We start from the raw sequence: 16,786 nt of genomic DNA, 5'->3' as shown, positions 1-16,786 counted from the left end.
AGTAGCCAGAACTCACTTTTTGGCCTACTATTCAAGGCCCGATTTGCCTAATAAGCCAAGTTTTCCTGAATTAATATATTTGTTCTAGTATTTTTCTTATGAAATGATAAAGCTACCCATTTCATTATGTATGAGATCAATTTTTTTTTATTGGAGTTAAAATTAACGTAGATATATGACCGAACCTAACCAACCCTACCTAACCTAACCTAACCTATCTTTATAGGTTAGGTTTGGTTAGGTAGCCGAAAAAGTTAGGTTAGGTTAGGTTAGGTAGGTTAGGTAGTCGAAAAACAATTAATTCATGAAAACTTGGCTTATTAGGCAAATCGGGCCTTGCATAGTAGGCTGAGAAGTGCGTTCTGGCTATTAGGTACGACATATATATATATATATATATATTATTAAATATGACTGAAAAAGTAAGATTAATAATTCTAACACGAATTTTCTCAATCTTTCGTACATTACGCTTCACTGTTGGAGGTAAATCAAAAATCACTTCTCCAAAATTCATTTTTATTTCTAGTCTGACGCGACACGGGCGCGTTTCGTAAAACTTATTACATTTTCAAAGACTTCACAAATACACAACTGATTAGAACTTACGTCTCTCTGATATTATATCTACATTTGAGTGAGGTGGGAAGGATGATGTGGCATTAACACAAGACAGAACAGGGGATATTAATAGGGTATTAAAAGTATCAACACAAGACAGAACAGAAACAATGGGTATTGAATAGAAGTGTTTGTAGAAAGCCTATTGGTCCATATTTCTTGATGCTTCTATATTGGAGCGGAGTCTTGAGGTGGGTAGAATATAGTTGTGCAATAATTGGCTGTTGATTGCTGGTGTTGACTTCTTGATGTGTAGTGCCTCGCAAACGTCAAGCCGCCTGCTATCGCTGTATCTATCGATGATTTCTGTGTTGTTTACTAGGATTTCTCTGGCGATGGTTTGGTTATGGGAAGAGATTATATGTTCCTTAATGGAGCCCTGTTGCTTATGCATCGTTAAACGCCTAGAAAGAGATGTTGTTGTCTTGCCTATATACTGGGTTTTTTGGAGCTTACAGTCCCCAAGTGGGCATTTGAAGGCATAGACGACGTTAGTCTCTTTTAAAGCGTTCTGTTTTGTGTCTGGAGAGTTTCTCATGAGTAGGCTGGCCGTTTTTCTGGTTTTATAGTAAATCGTCAGTTGTATCCTCTGATTTTTGTCTGTAGGGATAACGTTTCTATTAACAATATCTTTCAGGACCCTTTCCTCCGTTTTATGAGCTGTGGAAAAGAAGTTCCTGTAAAATAGTCTAATAGGGGGTATAGGTGTTACACCTATACCCCCTATTAGACTATTTTACAGGAACTTCTTTTCCACAGCTCATAAAACGGAGGAAAGGGTCCTGAAAGATATTGTTAATAGAAACGTTATCCCTACAGACAAAAATCAGAGGATACAACTGACGATTTACTATAAAACCAGAAAAACGGCCAGCCTACTCATGAGAAACTCTCCAGACACAAAACAGAACGCTTTAAAAGAGACTAACGTCGTCTATGCCTTCAAATGCCCACTTGGGGACTGTAAGCTCCAAAAAACCCAGTATATAGGCAAGACAACAACATCTCTTTCTAGGCGTTTAACGATGCATAAGCAACAGGGCTCCATTAAGGAACATATAATCTCTTCCCATAACCAAACCATCGCCAGAGAAATCCTAGTAAACAACACAGAAATCATCGATAGATACAGCGATAGCAGGCGGCTTGACGTTTGCGAGGCACTACACATCAAGAAGTCAACACCAGCAATCAACAGCCAATTATTGCACAACTATATTCTACCCACCTCAAGACTCCGCTCCAATATAGAAGCATCAAGAAATATGGACCAATAGGCTCTCTACAAACACTTCTATTCAATACCCATTGTTTCTGTTCTGTCTTGTGTTGATACTTTTAATACCCTATTAATATCCCCTAGTGTTCTGTCTTGTGTTAATGCCACATCACCCTTCCCACCTCACTCAAATGTAATGCCACATCACCCTTCCCACCTCACTCAAATGTAGATATAAAATCAGGGAAACGCAAGTTCTAATCAGTTGTGTATTTGTGAAGTCTTTGAAAATGTAATAAGTTTTACGAAACGCGCCCGTGTCGCGTCAGACTAGAAATAAAAATGAATTTTGGAGAAGTGATTTTTGATTTACCTCCAACAGTGAAGCGTAATGTACGAAAGATTGAGAAAATTCGTGTTAGAATTATTAATCTTACTTTTTCGGTCATATTTAATAATATATATATATATATATATATATATATATATATATATATATATATATATATATATATATATATATATATATATATATATATATATATATATATATATATATATATATATATATATATATATATATATATATATATATATATATATATATATATATATATATATATATATATATAATATGTGTATATCACGAAAATAAACACGTGATTAAGAATGTGACAATGTCAGACCACGGAGGAAAAATGAAACAGGAATTTCCTTAAAGGAAATTAAGGAAATTCCTGTTTCATTTTTCCTCCATGGTCTGACATTGTCTCATATATATATATATATATATATATATATATATATATATATATATATATATATATATATATATATATATATATATATATATATATATATATATATATATATATATATATATATATATATATATATATATATATATATATATATATATATATATATATATATATATATATATATATATATATATATATATATATATATATATATATATATATATATATATATATATATATATATATATATATATATATATATATATATATATATATATATATATATATATATATATATATATATATATATATATATATATATATATATATATATATATATATATATATATATATATATATATATATATATATATATATATATATATATATATATATATATATATATATATATATATATATATATATATATATATATATATATATATATATATATATATATATATATATATATATATATATATATATATATATATATATATATATATATATATATATATATATATATATATATATATATATATATATATATATATATATATATATATATATATATATATATATATATATATATATATATATATATGTCTATGTCGTACCTAGTAGCCAGAACGCACGTCTCGGCTTACTATGCAAGGCCCGATTTGCCTAATAGGTCGAGTGATTTTCTTTATTTTCAATAACTTTTTTCCAAATAGTTTATTTGAATTATTATTATTATTTTATATTAAGACCATAATTTATTGACTTAGTTTTGTTAGTTTAGGTTAGGTAGGGTTGGTTAGGTTCAGTCATATATCTACGTTAGTTTTAACTCAAATTTAAACAAATTATCTTATACATAATGAAAAGTACAAATTTACCATTTCATAAGAAAAAGTTTGGAAAAATATATAAATTTAGGAAAACTTGGCTCATTAGGCAAATCAGGCCTTGCATAGTAGGCCAAGTACGACGTTCTGGCTAATAGGTACAACATAAATATATATATATATATATATATATATATATATATATATATATATATATATATATATAATATATATATAATATATAATATATAATATACAAACAGGACACCTAGGGTTCTCCCCTAGGTGTCTTGTTTGCAAACTTCTACATGGGTACCATCGAACAAAAGGTCTTAGTCGACATGAACTTGAAACCGGCCATATACTGCAGGTATGTGGACAACATTTTTACACAGGTACTTGATGTTAGACATCTGCAGGAGCTGAAGGAGGCATTTCAGCGGAATTCTGTGTTGCGTTTCACTTACAAGATAGAGAAGGATGGGAAGCTGCCCTTTCTAGATGTAACAGTAATGGAAAGGAGCGGAGGTTTCCACACTGCAGTCTACACTAAGGAAACAAACATAGGAATGTGCCTCAATGCCAACAGTGACTGCCCAGACAGGTACAAGAGGAGTGTCGTTAACGCTTATGTCGACCGTGCTCTCATCCACAGCTCAGGATGGAAGCAAGTCGATGAAGAACTCTGTAGGGTAAGGCAGGTCCTAGTCAACAACGGCTTCTCCAATGGTTTCGTTGAAGACATCATAAGAAGGAAGGTGAAACGCCATGCAACCTCTGAAGAGACAACTAGCACAACACCTGTACCCCCTATTAGACTATTTTACAGGAACTTCTTTTCCATAGCTCATAAAATGGAGGAAAGGGTCCTGAAAGGTATTGTTAATAGGAACGTTATCCATACAGACAAAAAATCAGAAGATACAATTAACGATTTACTATAAAACCAAAAAAACGGCCAACCTACTCATGAGAAACTCTCCAGACACAAAGCAGAACACTTTAAAAGAGACCAATGTCGTCTATGCCTTCAAATACCCACTTGGGGACTGTAAGCCTCAAAGAACTTTGTATATATTGTTTTCCATGAAACTGGAGATTTGATTCCTAATAACTCTTTCTAAAACGTTTGTGTGATGTTCGTGCAACTGGTCTATAGTTTTTTCCCAAAGCTTTACTACCTTCCTTGTGTAGTGGAACTATATTGGCTGACTTAAGTGCTGCTTGTATCTTCCCTGTATGCAGGTTTGCTCCATATTGCACTGAGATCTCGCACTACTGGTACTTTACATTTATTTATTAATATCATTCATAAGGATGTTATTCATAAAGAAGCTATCTGGATTTTCAACTTTCATGTTGCTTATTTGGGGGTGCTAAACATAGCCTCATACTGGCCTTTTAGAATTTCTCTTAATTTATTTGTCATCCTCTGTATATGAACCTTCAGTTTTAATTACTGGTGGTCCAATACTGGTGGTGTTTTTTTATTTAGATTTTGCATATGTGAAAAATATTTTGTAATTTGTTTTATCTCTTGCATAGCTTTCTGTTCCAATTCCATTTCCTTAGACTGATATAGTAATTACCTAAGTGTAGTTACAGGATGAGAGCTACACTCGTGGTGTCCCGTCTTCCCAGCACTCTTTGTCATATAATGCTTTGAAACTACTGACGGTCTTGGCCTCCACCACCTTCTCACTTAACTTGTTCCAACCGTCTACCACTCTATTTGCGAAGGTGAATTTTCTTATATTTCTTCGGCATCTGTGTTTAGCTAGTTTAAATCTATGACCTCTTGTTCTTGAAGTTCCAGGTCTCAGGAAATCTTCCCTGTCGATTTTATCAATTCCTGTTACTATTTTGTACGTAGTGATCATATCACCTCTTTTTCTTCTGTCTTCTAGTTTTGGCATATTTAATGCTTCTAACCTCTCCTCGTAGCTCTTGCCCTTCAGTTCTGGGAGTCACTTAGTAGCATGTCTTTGCACCTTTTCCAGTTTGTTGATGTGCTTCTTAAGATATGGGCACCACACAACAGCTGCATATTCTAGCTTTGGCCTAACAAAAGTCATGAACAATTTCTTTAGTATATCGCCATCCATGTATTTAAATACAATTCTGATGGCTCTATTAACGAGTTTTTCCAGTAACGAGCAAGCCACTCGCAGCAAATTTGTCTCTATTGACGAGCTCGCCTCTATTAACGAGCAAAACCACATGGTGCTTCCTAGCATCTCGCAGGTTCTCGCAAATTCTCGGACGCCTCCGACGCCAGTGTTGTTGTTGTATCGCACACGACAAACATCCCTCTGGATTTATTTGAGCTTTTCTTTGGGTTTTTAGTGGTTTTGCGACTACAATTTGTAACACATGATGTCTCCAAAGAAGCTGCTTGCTAAAGATAGTGTTGTCAAGAGGAAGAAAGACACAATTACTGTGGATTTGAAGAAAGAAATTATAGCAAAGCATGAGTGTGGTGTCTGTGTGACTGATCTCACAAGGGAGTATGGCAGGTCCTCAACAACAATTTACACCATTAGTAAGGGAATGAGGAGGTAAGGGAGGATGCTGCCTCTTTCACTGAGATCAGGGAAATGTTTGGAATGTTTGAAAAGGTGAACGCATTCTTGGAAAAGCTGCCCTGATAAAGCAGTGACAACCCGGTGTGTGAAAATGTTTAATTAATTTATCACTTTCACAGGTATATGTCGCTTGAACGTGACACACTTTTTTCTCTTGAATGCACCCAAACACCGCGCTCAAGCGTCATTTGAGCAAATATTTCTATAAAATCCAATTCTTATCCGATCGACTTGGGGATTGTATACATGTTTGCCATGAAATTTCCGTTTTCTATAATAACCACATTGCCTATTTGAGAAAATGGCATTGTATTATATCTTCGTGGTAAGACTATTATATTGTTGACACAACTCGTGTAATCGACGTAGTTTTTTATTTGGTGCTGGTCTAACGCATCCTTGTGTGACATTTGAAATGAAATTTGGGTGAAATTCCCAAGAAGAGAGAGTCCGCCTGACTCAGAGGTGGATTCTCCTTCCACACCATAACCCCTCTCCTCCTTCCCACCTCCCCATCGTCTCCCTCAAGCCAGCAACTACTCTTCATAAGGTAAAGTAAATATTAAAACACTACAACAAAACATTTATATTTACATGTGCAGTATTATATTTACATAATCATACAGTCTCCGTGGTGTAGTGGTAAGACACTCGCCTGGCGTTCCGCGAGTGCTATGTCATGGGTTCGTATCCTGGCTGGGGAAGATTTACTGGGTGCAATTCCTTAACTGTAGCCTCTGTTTAACGCCACAGTAAAATGTGTACTTGGATGAAAAAACGATTCTTCGCGGCAGGGGATCGCATTCCAGGGACCTGCCCGAAACGCTACGCGTACTAGTGGCTGTACAAGAATGTAACAACTCTTGTATATATCTCAAAAAAAAAAAATAAAAATAAAAAAAAGTCATACAAGTATGGATGTTTTTGGGAGTGGAACGGATTAAATTTATTTCCTTTATTTTAAATGGGGAAATTTGTTTCTTAAGTCGAGTTTTGCAGGTAACGAGCTCGGTGCCAGAAAGGATTAAACTCGTTAATAGAGGTTACACTGTATATCAACTTAGTTGTACAGTTGTGATGAACAAAACATGCAGATACTTATATATAATGTCTGTATATAGTGAATAAAAGCAAAAACAATATTGTGGGAGGAGAATGTGGGTGAGTCAGGTGACTCACCCATATTCTCCACTCACCCACGTTGAGGGAGGGAGTAAGTAGCAGCCAGTGGCCGGCTGCCACAGGCTGCCACTGTAACTGAGCATGCCAACTTAATGGTTCATTATGGTGAACACGAATGTAGATACTTATATATAATGTCTGTAGTGAATAAAAGCAAGAACTGTATGGTGGGAGGAGAATGTGGGCGAGTGAGGTGTTGAGGGAGTGAGTGGCAGCAGGTGGCTGGCTGGTGTATGGCAGTCACTCCTCGTTGCTTTTTGACTCATAATAGGAACTTAGTGGTTCGTTATGGTGAACAAAACATGCAGATACTTATATATTACCTGTGTATATAGTGTAATAACCGACAAAGTATTTGTTCACTGCCTGATGAGCATAATAATTGAATCAACAATATGCACACTATATTTTTGATTACAGTGATGATTCACTCATTTTATTATATAAATATATCACACTACACACTATTAAATAATATTACAGCAAAAAAACTACTTAAAATCAGAGACATTGAAATAATTAGGTAATTATCTCTTTGTGGCAACTCCTGCCTGACAGCTGGCGAGCAACAGACCGTCTGGGACACACGCTGAGTCCGCGCCGGTTTTTTGCCAGACTTCCCATCCTATAGCGGGCAATATATGCCACTTATGATTTTTTTTTATTATTTTTCCCATGATCAGAGAACACAAATTAACAGGTTTAGAAGAAAAAATAATTTTTTTTTTTTTTTTTGGTATGCGTCTGTGGGTGACAAATGCTAAATAACCCGGAGCCACACAAGGGTTAATCTTGTTTAAACTACCAATCAAGCTGTCAATGTAATCAATCAGAGCTTTTATACACCAATGTGCTTTAACATACTTACTAATCTCTCTCATCTCATTTTTTTCTTGCAATGTATCTGTTCTCATTTTATTAATTCTGCTAGAATTTACCTACTTAAAATTATCTGTTCGATTAAGGACCTGCCCGAAACGCTGCGCGTACTAGTGGCTTTACAAGAGTGTAAATACTGTACTATGCTATGTATTCTCACAAACCCAATATACCTTCTTGTATATAAATAAATAAAATAAATGCTTGTTTGCTCATTTTCATTTGGGGAGTTCTGTCCACTTGTTTGTCTATTTAAGTCGTTTTAACCAGAATAGGGGCTTATTTTGAGGCGCTTACCTTTCTGGGTGCCTGGCCTGGTCAATGGCAGACATGGAGTGCTCCAAATCCCATGTGCATTTCTATAGGCCATTGCTCCTCGTGCCTCTCTGAGAGGACCAGGTTCTGGCTCTTGGTCCCTGGTAGGCTTAGAACTCCATTCACACTTTGCAAAGACATGCCACTAAGTGGCTCCCAGAACTGAAGGACAAAAGCGAGGAGGAGAGGTTAGAAGCATTAAATATGCATTAAATATGCAAAAAAAAAGGAGAAGAATAAAGAGGCGATATGATTACTACGTACAAAATAGTAACAGGACTCGATGAAATTGATAGGGAAGAATTCCTGAGAGCCAGAACTTCAAGAACAAGAGGTCATAGATTTAAACTAACGAAACAAAGCTGCTGAAGATATATAAGAAAATTCACTTTTGTAAACAGAGTGGTAGACGGACAGAACAAGTTAGGTGAGTAATTTCAAAGCATTTTATGACAAAGTGTGCTGGGGAGACAGGACACCATGAGTGTAGCTTTCGTCCTGTAACTACACTTAGGTAATTACACTGATGCCAAAGCCTAATGATGTACGTATCAGCCTGGATAGCTCCAGGGAGCCTCCGGGTATCGCCCAGAAAATGGCTTTTCATTACATTCAATGCTTGTTTTATAAGACATTAGTGCTCTCTAGAGTAGAATAGTGTTGCACACTAACAGCTTCATTCGATGCTGAAAAAATTGCTGACCTGGAGAGCGTGCAAAGATCTTTTACTGCTAGATTCTACTAAATAAAATGTCTAAATTATTGGGACCACATAACAATTTAACAGTATCGCTAACTTTGAACCTGACTTTCGTCCAGTTTTTTTCTCTTGAATCCTATCTTTGGACCTGACTTGCGTCCACTACAAAAATATTTGTATAAAATTCATTTTTTATCTGAACGACATCGGGATAGTATCAAAATAAGCGCCTTTAGAATGCGCACAATTTGATACCAAAATGAAAGCTATAACATGAAAGTTTATGTCCGAACATTTGAAAGATTATAAATAGGTTTTTGGTCAAAATATTAAAATATTTGGTAAAATTCTATTTATTGTCCTATTATGTTGGGACTAGTTTTAAAATGCGCTCCTTTACATTGCCAACAATATGATACCAAAATGAAAGATATAACACAACAATTTATGTTGAAACACTGGAAAGATATAAATAATTTTGTGATGATGAGCTTCCAGAATTAAAATATTTGTTAAAATTACAGTTATTACTCTATTATTATGGGACTAGTTTTAAAATACGCGTTTTCTGGGGGGGAGCCCCGTCGGCTCCCCGGAGCTATCCCAGGCTGATATGCTAATGTCAGACTTTGGCATCAGTCATGTTATGGAGTTCTTAGGCCTTCCGGGGACCACGGCCAGAACCGGGCCCCCTCAGAGAGGCAAGGGGAGCAATGGCCTATAGAAGCCCCCATGTGGTTGGAAGCATTCTTTGTCTGCCATCGACCAGAACAGGCACCCAGAAAGGTAAGCGCCTCAAAACAAACCCCTATTCTGGTTAAAATTGCTACCAAAAGCCGAACTAGTGGATAGAACTCCCCAACCGAAAACAAGCAAACTAGTGTGACGTCACACACCGCCGCGACGCTGTCTGCGCAGCTCCCCCCTCCCCGGGAGGGGGAAGGGGGAGCCCCAGACCCTCCATGCCGGCTACCCACACCTCAGTTCTTGAGGCTGGATGCCTAACACTGTCGCCTCGTATCGTGCGGTGTTGGCGGAGCCGCTTCAGCTTGCCTTCGGTATCAATGTTACGTCTGCGCCGTTTCGCAAGCTGTCTCGTGCATTGTTTCACCTCCAGCCTGCTCATGCGCCCCCTGAGCCGTCCTGGTCTTTGGACAGAGTGCTCGCTTTCCTTTCGTCTCCTCGTTTCGTTGTGGCCCCTTCAGTCCAGGATTGTTTTTCCAAGGCACTTTTCTTGTTGGCTTTGGCCTCTGGGGGTCGGGTAGGGGGAGCTTCATGCTCTCCTCTGGCGCAGGGGTTTTCTGCTCTTTTGATCGTGGCGATTGTTTTGTTCGCTTGCAGCCGTCTCCTTCTTTTCTGGCGAAGAATGAGACTGCTGCGTTCCGGAGCGGTCTGTGGGTGGTTGATGCTTGGTTGGTCAGGCCGGGGGTGCATCATGTTTTGTGTCCGGTTGCGGTGCTTCGCCGTTATTTGCGCGCCACGGCTTCTGTGTCCGGGGACGCACTGTGGGTTGATCTGGTTTCTCTTCTTCCCTGTTCGCGGGTTCGGGTCTCCCAGGTCATCCGCTGGGTTATTAATCCAGCCAGCCTGCGGTCTATCCCCGTGCCCATGACGTTTGTAAGTTCGCGGCTCTTGCTGCCGTCTTTGGGAATATGTTTTGGTCTGATGTTCGGGCGCGGGGATTTTGACGGTCGAACAGGGTCCTGCCTGCTCCTTACCTTGTGAATGTCCCTGGACCCCGTCGGGCCTGTGTTGCTTTGGGTCGGCGGTTGCAGCCAGTTGTCTCGGCTTCGAGTTGAGGAGTGAGCAACGACCACCTCCCGGGTAAGTCCCTCTTTTTCCGTCTGTGGGTAGTTAGCTCCGGGGAGCCAACGGGGCTCCCCCAAAAAAACCAGCGTTGAATGTAATGAAACGCCATTTTCTGGGTGAGTCCCGGAGGCTCCCCGGCATTCCTCCCTCCCTCCGGTCGGCGGTTTTTCGCATTTTTGACATCCAGCCTCAAGAACTGAGGTGTGGGTAGCCGGCGTGGAGGGTCTGGGGCTCCCTCTTCCCCCTCCCGGGGAGGGGGGAGCTGCGCAGACAGCGGCGCGGCGGCGTGTGACGTCACACTAGTTTGCTTGGTTTCTGTTGGGGAGTTCTATCCACTAGTTCGGCTTTTGGTAGCAATTTTAACCAGAATAGGGGTTTCTTTTGAGGCGCTTACCTTTCTGGGTGCCTGTTCCGGTCGATGGCAGACATTCTTAGAATGCTTCCAACCACACGGGGGCTTCTATAGGCCATTGCTCCCCTTGCCTCTCTGAGGGGACCCGGTTCTGGCCGTGGTCCCCGGTAGGCCTAAGAACTCCATACACATGACTGATGCCAAAGTCTGACATTAGCATATCAGCCTGGGAAAGCTCCGGGGAGCCTCCGGGACTCACCCAGAAAATGGCGTTTCATTACATTCAACACTGGGTTTTTTATTGCAAACAATTTGATACCAAAATCAAAGAAGTAACATGAAAATGGATGTTATCAAACTGAATGAGTATACCATTAGGTTGCAGTGTACAAATTGGTGCTCGTTCACGGGTAACTTTAGGCTTTCCTGCGGGGAGGTACTCCAGGCTTTTGTACATTATATTTATACACATCTGTAGGAAATGTAATTGCAAACACAATGATACCAAAACGAGCGACATAGCACGAGAATTAAGGTGAAAAAATGGAAAGAGTATATACATTTTACTGATTTTGTGTGCTCACGGGGTAACTTTTGCCGACTTTAGGCTATGCTTTTGGGAGTCACACCAGGCTTTTGGACATTATATTCATACACACCTGCAGGTAATTTAATTGCAAATACAATGATACCAAAACGAACGACGTAGCACGAGAATTAATGTGAGAAAGCTGAAATGAGTATACACATTTAGGTGTCACTGCGCGCTTGCCTGCATGCTCGTCCGCACGTTGGGTCCATGACCTCTAAGTTGACCGTGCTCATGTCGGGTGAGGGATAGTGTTAACACTATCGCAGAAGGAAGATTCCAGAAGCAGTTAACAACTGCAATTCCTTTTTTTGGGAATCCTTCTCTATGCTGTATGTAAAGCAGCATTCAATCTGTATTCCCTATAGTGCAAGCAGATGAGATACATAATAATCTACATTTGAAAATATAAGGAGGACTGGTTCCAAATCTGCACACAGAAATAACACCACATGAGACCAGAAGGCATGGCAGGATGTGCAAAATAGCCCCACTGTAGAGCAAAGGTGCAATAAACCAGCTGAGAGAGAACTCAATCCAAATCAAAGGTTCAAAACTTTTCAAGGTTCTTCCATACACATATGGGGCATAACTGGCTGACTTCTCGCAGTGTTCAAAAGAGAACTCGACAAGTACTTTCAAAGGTTACTTGATCAACCAGGCTGTGACTCATATGTTAGGTTGCAAGCAACTGCATCAAACAGCCTGGTGGATCAGACTAGCAACCAGGAGGCCTGGTCACATCACTGGGACATTGATCACTGGAACCTTCAACAGGTAAGTGGTTTAATCTGGTTTCCCTGGTCCTCTGTTCCAGGGCTCATGTTTCTTAGGTTGTCTGCAGTATCTTATGCTCTAGCCATCCTGTGGTTTACTCACATGCCCTTAACGTGCTTTCGGAGGCTGATCTTTCAGTACTCTTTGTTCATTAGTCTTTGGCCATTCTTCAGGTGTGGGAGAAAATTTTGGTCCCCCCAGACCCACCGTATCAAAATGTATCAAATATACCGTATCAAAGCATCAAAATGCTAGGTATCTTCTGGATGTTCCCTGTCTTCTGTGGATTTGTGTGGCCTTGGGTTGTGTTTCCCGGCCATTGGGTTCTTTTCGTCTTGATACCTGCAGTGCTTTCTTCTCCTTGCTGTGCCCCATTTTCCTTCTTCATGGGTAGATAGCTTCAGTAAGCCACAAGGGACTACTCCCAGATAAACAGGTTTGAATGTAATAAAACTGCAATTTCTGGGTGAGCCCCAGTGACTCCCTGACACCCTCCCTCCCCCAGGGCATCAGGGTGGTGGAATAACATGAACTGGAATATCATAACATGAACTGGTGGTGGAAAAGCCAGCTGACCTGGTCTGCCTCTCTTCTCCCCCTAAACGAGGAGTGGAGGTGGTGTGTTCTAACGTGCTAGTTTCATAAATTTTTGATGGTTTGTTTGCATTGTTGGGGAATTATTTTTGCAGTTTTGAGGCAGCGGTCTTATTTCTAACTATGCAGTAGTCTGTTTTGCCTCTCTGAATTTCTGGGTGCCTTGCCTTATATGGTGGCAGACATGAATAACTTGACATAAAAGGTTTTCATAATGCCACTGCTCTTTGCGCCTGCCTGAGGGGTGGGGGGGGGGGGAAGGTGCAAGTTCTGGCTCGTGGTCCCCAGTAGGTCAATAAGAACTCTGTGACTGATGGCACTGAATTGATGTAATAGTTTCAGGGAGCTACCGGGATTCACTCATAAATTGGCATTTCATTACAATCAATGCTGTTTTTTGTTTAATATAGTTTTGATGAAAGATGGGTTATTATGGATTTGTACTTACCTAAATGTGCTTCAGGATTATGAAGATATTTCTCTACACTACTCTTTTGGTAAGGTTAGTCACAAACCATTATATGCATTTATATTTTTGTTTGCACTTGGGATTGGGTGAAGGGTTGTCTGTGGTCTGACAGGTCGAATGAAATCCCTTATGGAATTGTTTAGCCTCCACCCCCCCCCCCCCCATATAGTTTGTTCAAGCAAGGAAACATTGTATATAAAACTCCCAGGGAAATCTCAATTAAATGTTATGTAAAACAACATGATTATCATTTTGTTACAGTTCGTGGACGTTCATGTTTGTTGCTAGACATAAAATATGTTTGAGGCTATTCATGCCCAGGCCACCTCTTGGGTGGCTTAATTTTCATCAATTGATCAATCAATCAAAAATGAACATACTCTGCTTATATTTGATGCTAATACAAGAGTGTGTGTATTACCCTTTATTATCTAAATACAGTACAGTCAATGGTTTCATATCTCGCTGAGCACTTGCCTGAAAATGTATATTTGTATTGTTTTTGTTTTCATAGGTTTGAGCTTGGAAGACGTAGCCATCATCCTTGCTGATGTTGGTGACCAAGATTCTCTCAACAATATGGCTGCTCAGTCTAATGTTGTTGTCAATTGTGTTGGCCCAGTAAGTATGAATAAATAAGTTTCTTTCTAAACTTTTAACCCTCTAACTGTGCAGGCTATTTTATCATGACCAAGAAAACAAAATTTGAATTATTTTTTCTTTTTACATTGTCAGTTAGCATCTAAGAAATATGAAAATCCACGTAAAAAGTCTCTTCCTCTCATGGTTTAGATGTAAAAGTATGGATTGAGGTGAGGTGCTACATAAGAAAAACTTGGTTCATTTATTTTAAATGTTTCTCTATTTATTTTTCTTGGGGAAACCCCTTGCGACTCTCTGAAGCTACTGTACTGATATAGTGCCAAACTATAAAGTGCCATAGGTCACAGAGTTCTTATTTGGCCTACCTGGGACTACGAGCCAGAATCTGACCCCTTCAGAGAGGCGCAGGGAACAGTGGTACTTCCGAAAAAGTTTATGTAAATTTATTCAGGTCATCCTCCACCAAGAGAAGGCACCCAGAAAGTCGGCAAAATAAAACAGACCACAGCTTGGTTAGAAACAAGACTGTAGCCTCAAAACAGCAAAAATAATTCCCTGAACACTGCAAACAATTTTTTTTTTTTTTTTTTTTTTTAAACTAGTGCGAACTAGTTCACTCTACCTCCCCCGTCCTCGTTTGGGGAGAGGGAGACAGACTGGGTCAGCTGGCTGCTTTACTAAAAGTTCGTGTTCCGATGTGTGTGCCTGGTTGCCCTCTTGGTTTGCTCTGGCTTCGGCCTCCTGTTATTGGGTAATGGTGTTTTGCCGGAATGGCTTTTCCAGTGTACTGCTGTGCAGCATAACCCAGGAGATTAGTGTGCTTTAAGCTGCATGTGCTCTAAGTTACCTCCCCCATACACTCCTTAACACTTTGTTGTTCTGGGCGAGTGAGTGCTACGCTATCCCAGGTGGGTTCGTGCATTCCACGGGAGCGAGCGGTAATACTGAATAGTGTATACTCTTTTCAACTTTGTCATCTCAATTCTCGTCCTAGGTTTTTCAATTTGGTATCAATGTGTTTGCAATAGAATTCTCTACAGGACTAAATGCATATAAAGCCCAAAAGCCTGGCGAGAAAGTGAGAGAGTGAGAGCGTGTTACCCGGGAGCGCGCAAGAGCAATAAAATGTGTACACTCTCTTCACTTTGGTCACCTCAATTCTCATCCTAGGTCTTTCATTTTGGTATCTTGGTGTTCGCTATAGAATTCCCTACAGGAGTATGTGCAAATGTAAAGTCCAAAAGCCCGGCATACCACCCACAACAAACAGAAAGTGACGGAGCGTTACCCCAGTGAGCACTCATCAAGAGCAATAAAATGCATATACTCTTTTCAACTTTGTTACCTCAATTCTGGTCTTAGGTCTCTCATTTTGGTATCAATGTATTCGCAATGAAATTCCCTACAGGAGTATATGCATATAATGTCCAAAGCCACGGCATGCTCTTCCCGAAGCCGCCGCCGACGACGCAATACTGCGTCCTTACCGGACATTTGTCTACTAAATTGATGACGCAATGCTGCATCATTACAGAGCAAAAGTGTTAAGTGCTGCCTTTGTGCTGTCTGGGTTATATTCCTTAGAGTGTTCGGAGTTCAGTGCTAGAGGTGCTAGATCGAGGTGCGCAGAGTGCCATGTGGTGTTTTTAGGTATAGGGAGTGATTCAAAACTCCTGCAGGTACATGGGGCTCACATCCTGTCCCTCAGAACTCCTGTAAACAGACTCCATTTTGAAAAAAAAATCTTCAGCATCTGTGCTGGCTGAGGGAGCCTTAGTACTGAGAGAGTCACCAAGGCTGGCGCATGCAGGAGCAGTGCAGCTAGGGGACCACAGCACCACTTAATAATGATGAATAAAATAGGTAACTGAAATTATTTTGAATTGATAGTGTCATAGATGATCCTGACGGTGATAAAGACTATGTACAATGTGCAGATATCAGTGAATACAATGCTAGTTATGATATTCACAGCATGGAGTACAGACACAGCACCTAGCCATTGTTTCTTGCATCTACACATCATGAAACGACCTTATGTAACTTCACTAATGCTCATTTTCTTATGGAAATGGATTCATATTCAGGATTTTGTTATGGGATAATAACAGCAGTTTTGTAGCTGGTCATAGTGAGATGTGTAGAATATTGGAACCATTGTCTTGCGTCATGTGACTTCTGTCATCCTCTGCTTGTGGCTCCATGCTGTGTTTCATCACCATACCCACCAGAACTGCTTATTAGTATATTATGGTACAGTGGCACCTCGACATACGATTGCCCCTTCTTACGATAATTTCGAGTTACGATGTAAATTTCATCGAAAAACGCGACTCGACATTAGATGGTGCCGTCAATTTCCGATATTTGTTGGTACACGTTCGGGGTCGACCGAGCGCGTGGTTCCCGGTCACGCGGCCGATCTGCCTCAGTTTACTACAGCTGCCCACTTAGTGACGAACACGCCAATATGAAATTCCGCTTTTGTGGTGATTTTTTTG

The 16,786-nt window shown here is 39.6% G+C and overlaps 1 protein-coding gene across 4 annotated transcripts in view; it reads left to right on the top strand.

Annotated features, from left to right (window-relative positions):
- LOC123766697 (saccharopine dehydrogenase-like oxidoreductase) overlaps window positions 1-16,786 on the top strand; it is a 356,813-nt gene that overhangs the window by 18,475 nt on the left and 321,552 nt on the right. For all 4 annotated transcript variants that reach the window (XM_069307404.1, XM_069307405.1, XM_069307406.1 and 1 more), the window contains one exon: window positions 14,197-14,303. In XM_069307404.1, coding sequence (XP_069163505.1) covers window positions 14,197-14,303 — 107 coding nt within the window. The remainder of the gene's footprint in view (window positions 1-14,196; window positions 14,304-16,786) is intronic.

Source organism: Procambarus clarkii, chromosome 60, assembly GCF_040958095.1.
Source record: "Procambarus clarkii isolate CNS0578487 chromosome 60, FALCON_Pclarkii_2.0, whole genome shotgun sequence".
Classification (NCBI taxonomy): domain Eukaryota; kingdom Metazoa; phylum Arthropoda; class Malacostraca; order Decapoda; family Cambaridae; genus Procambarus; species Procambarus clarkii.
The sequence above is the reverse complement of the archived record's forward strand: the minus strand, read 5'-3'. Positions and strand labels throughout refer to the sequence as shown.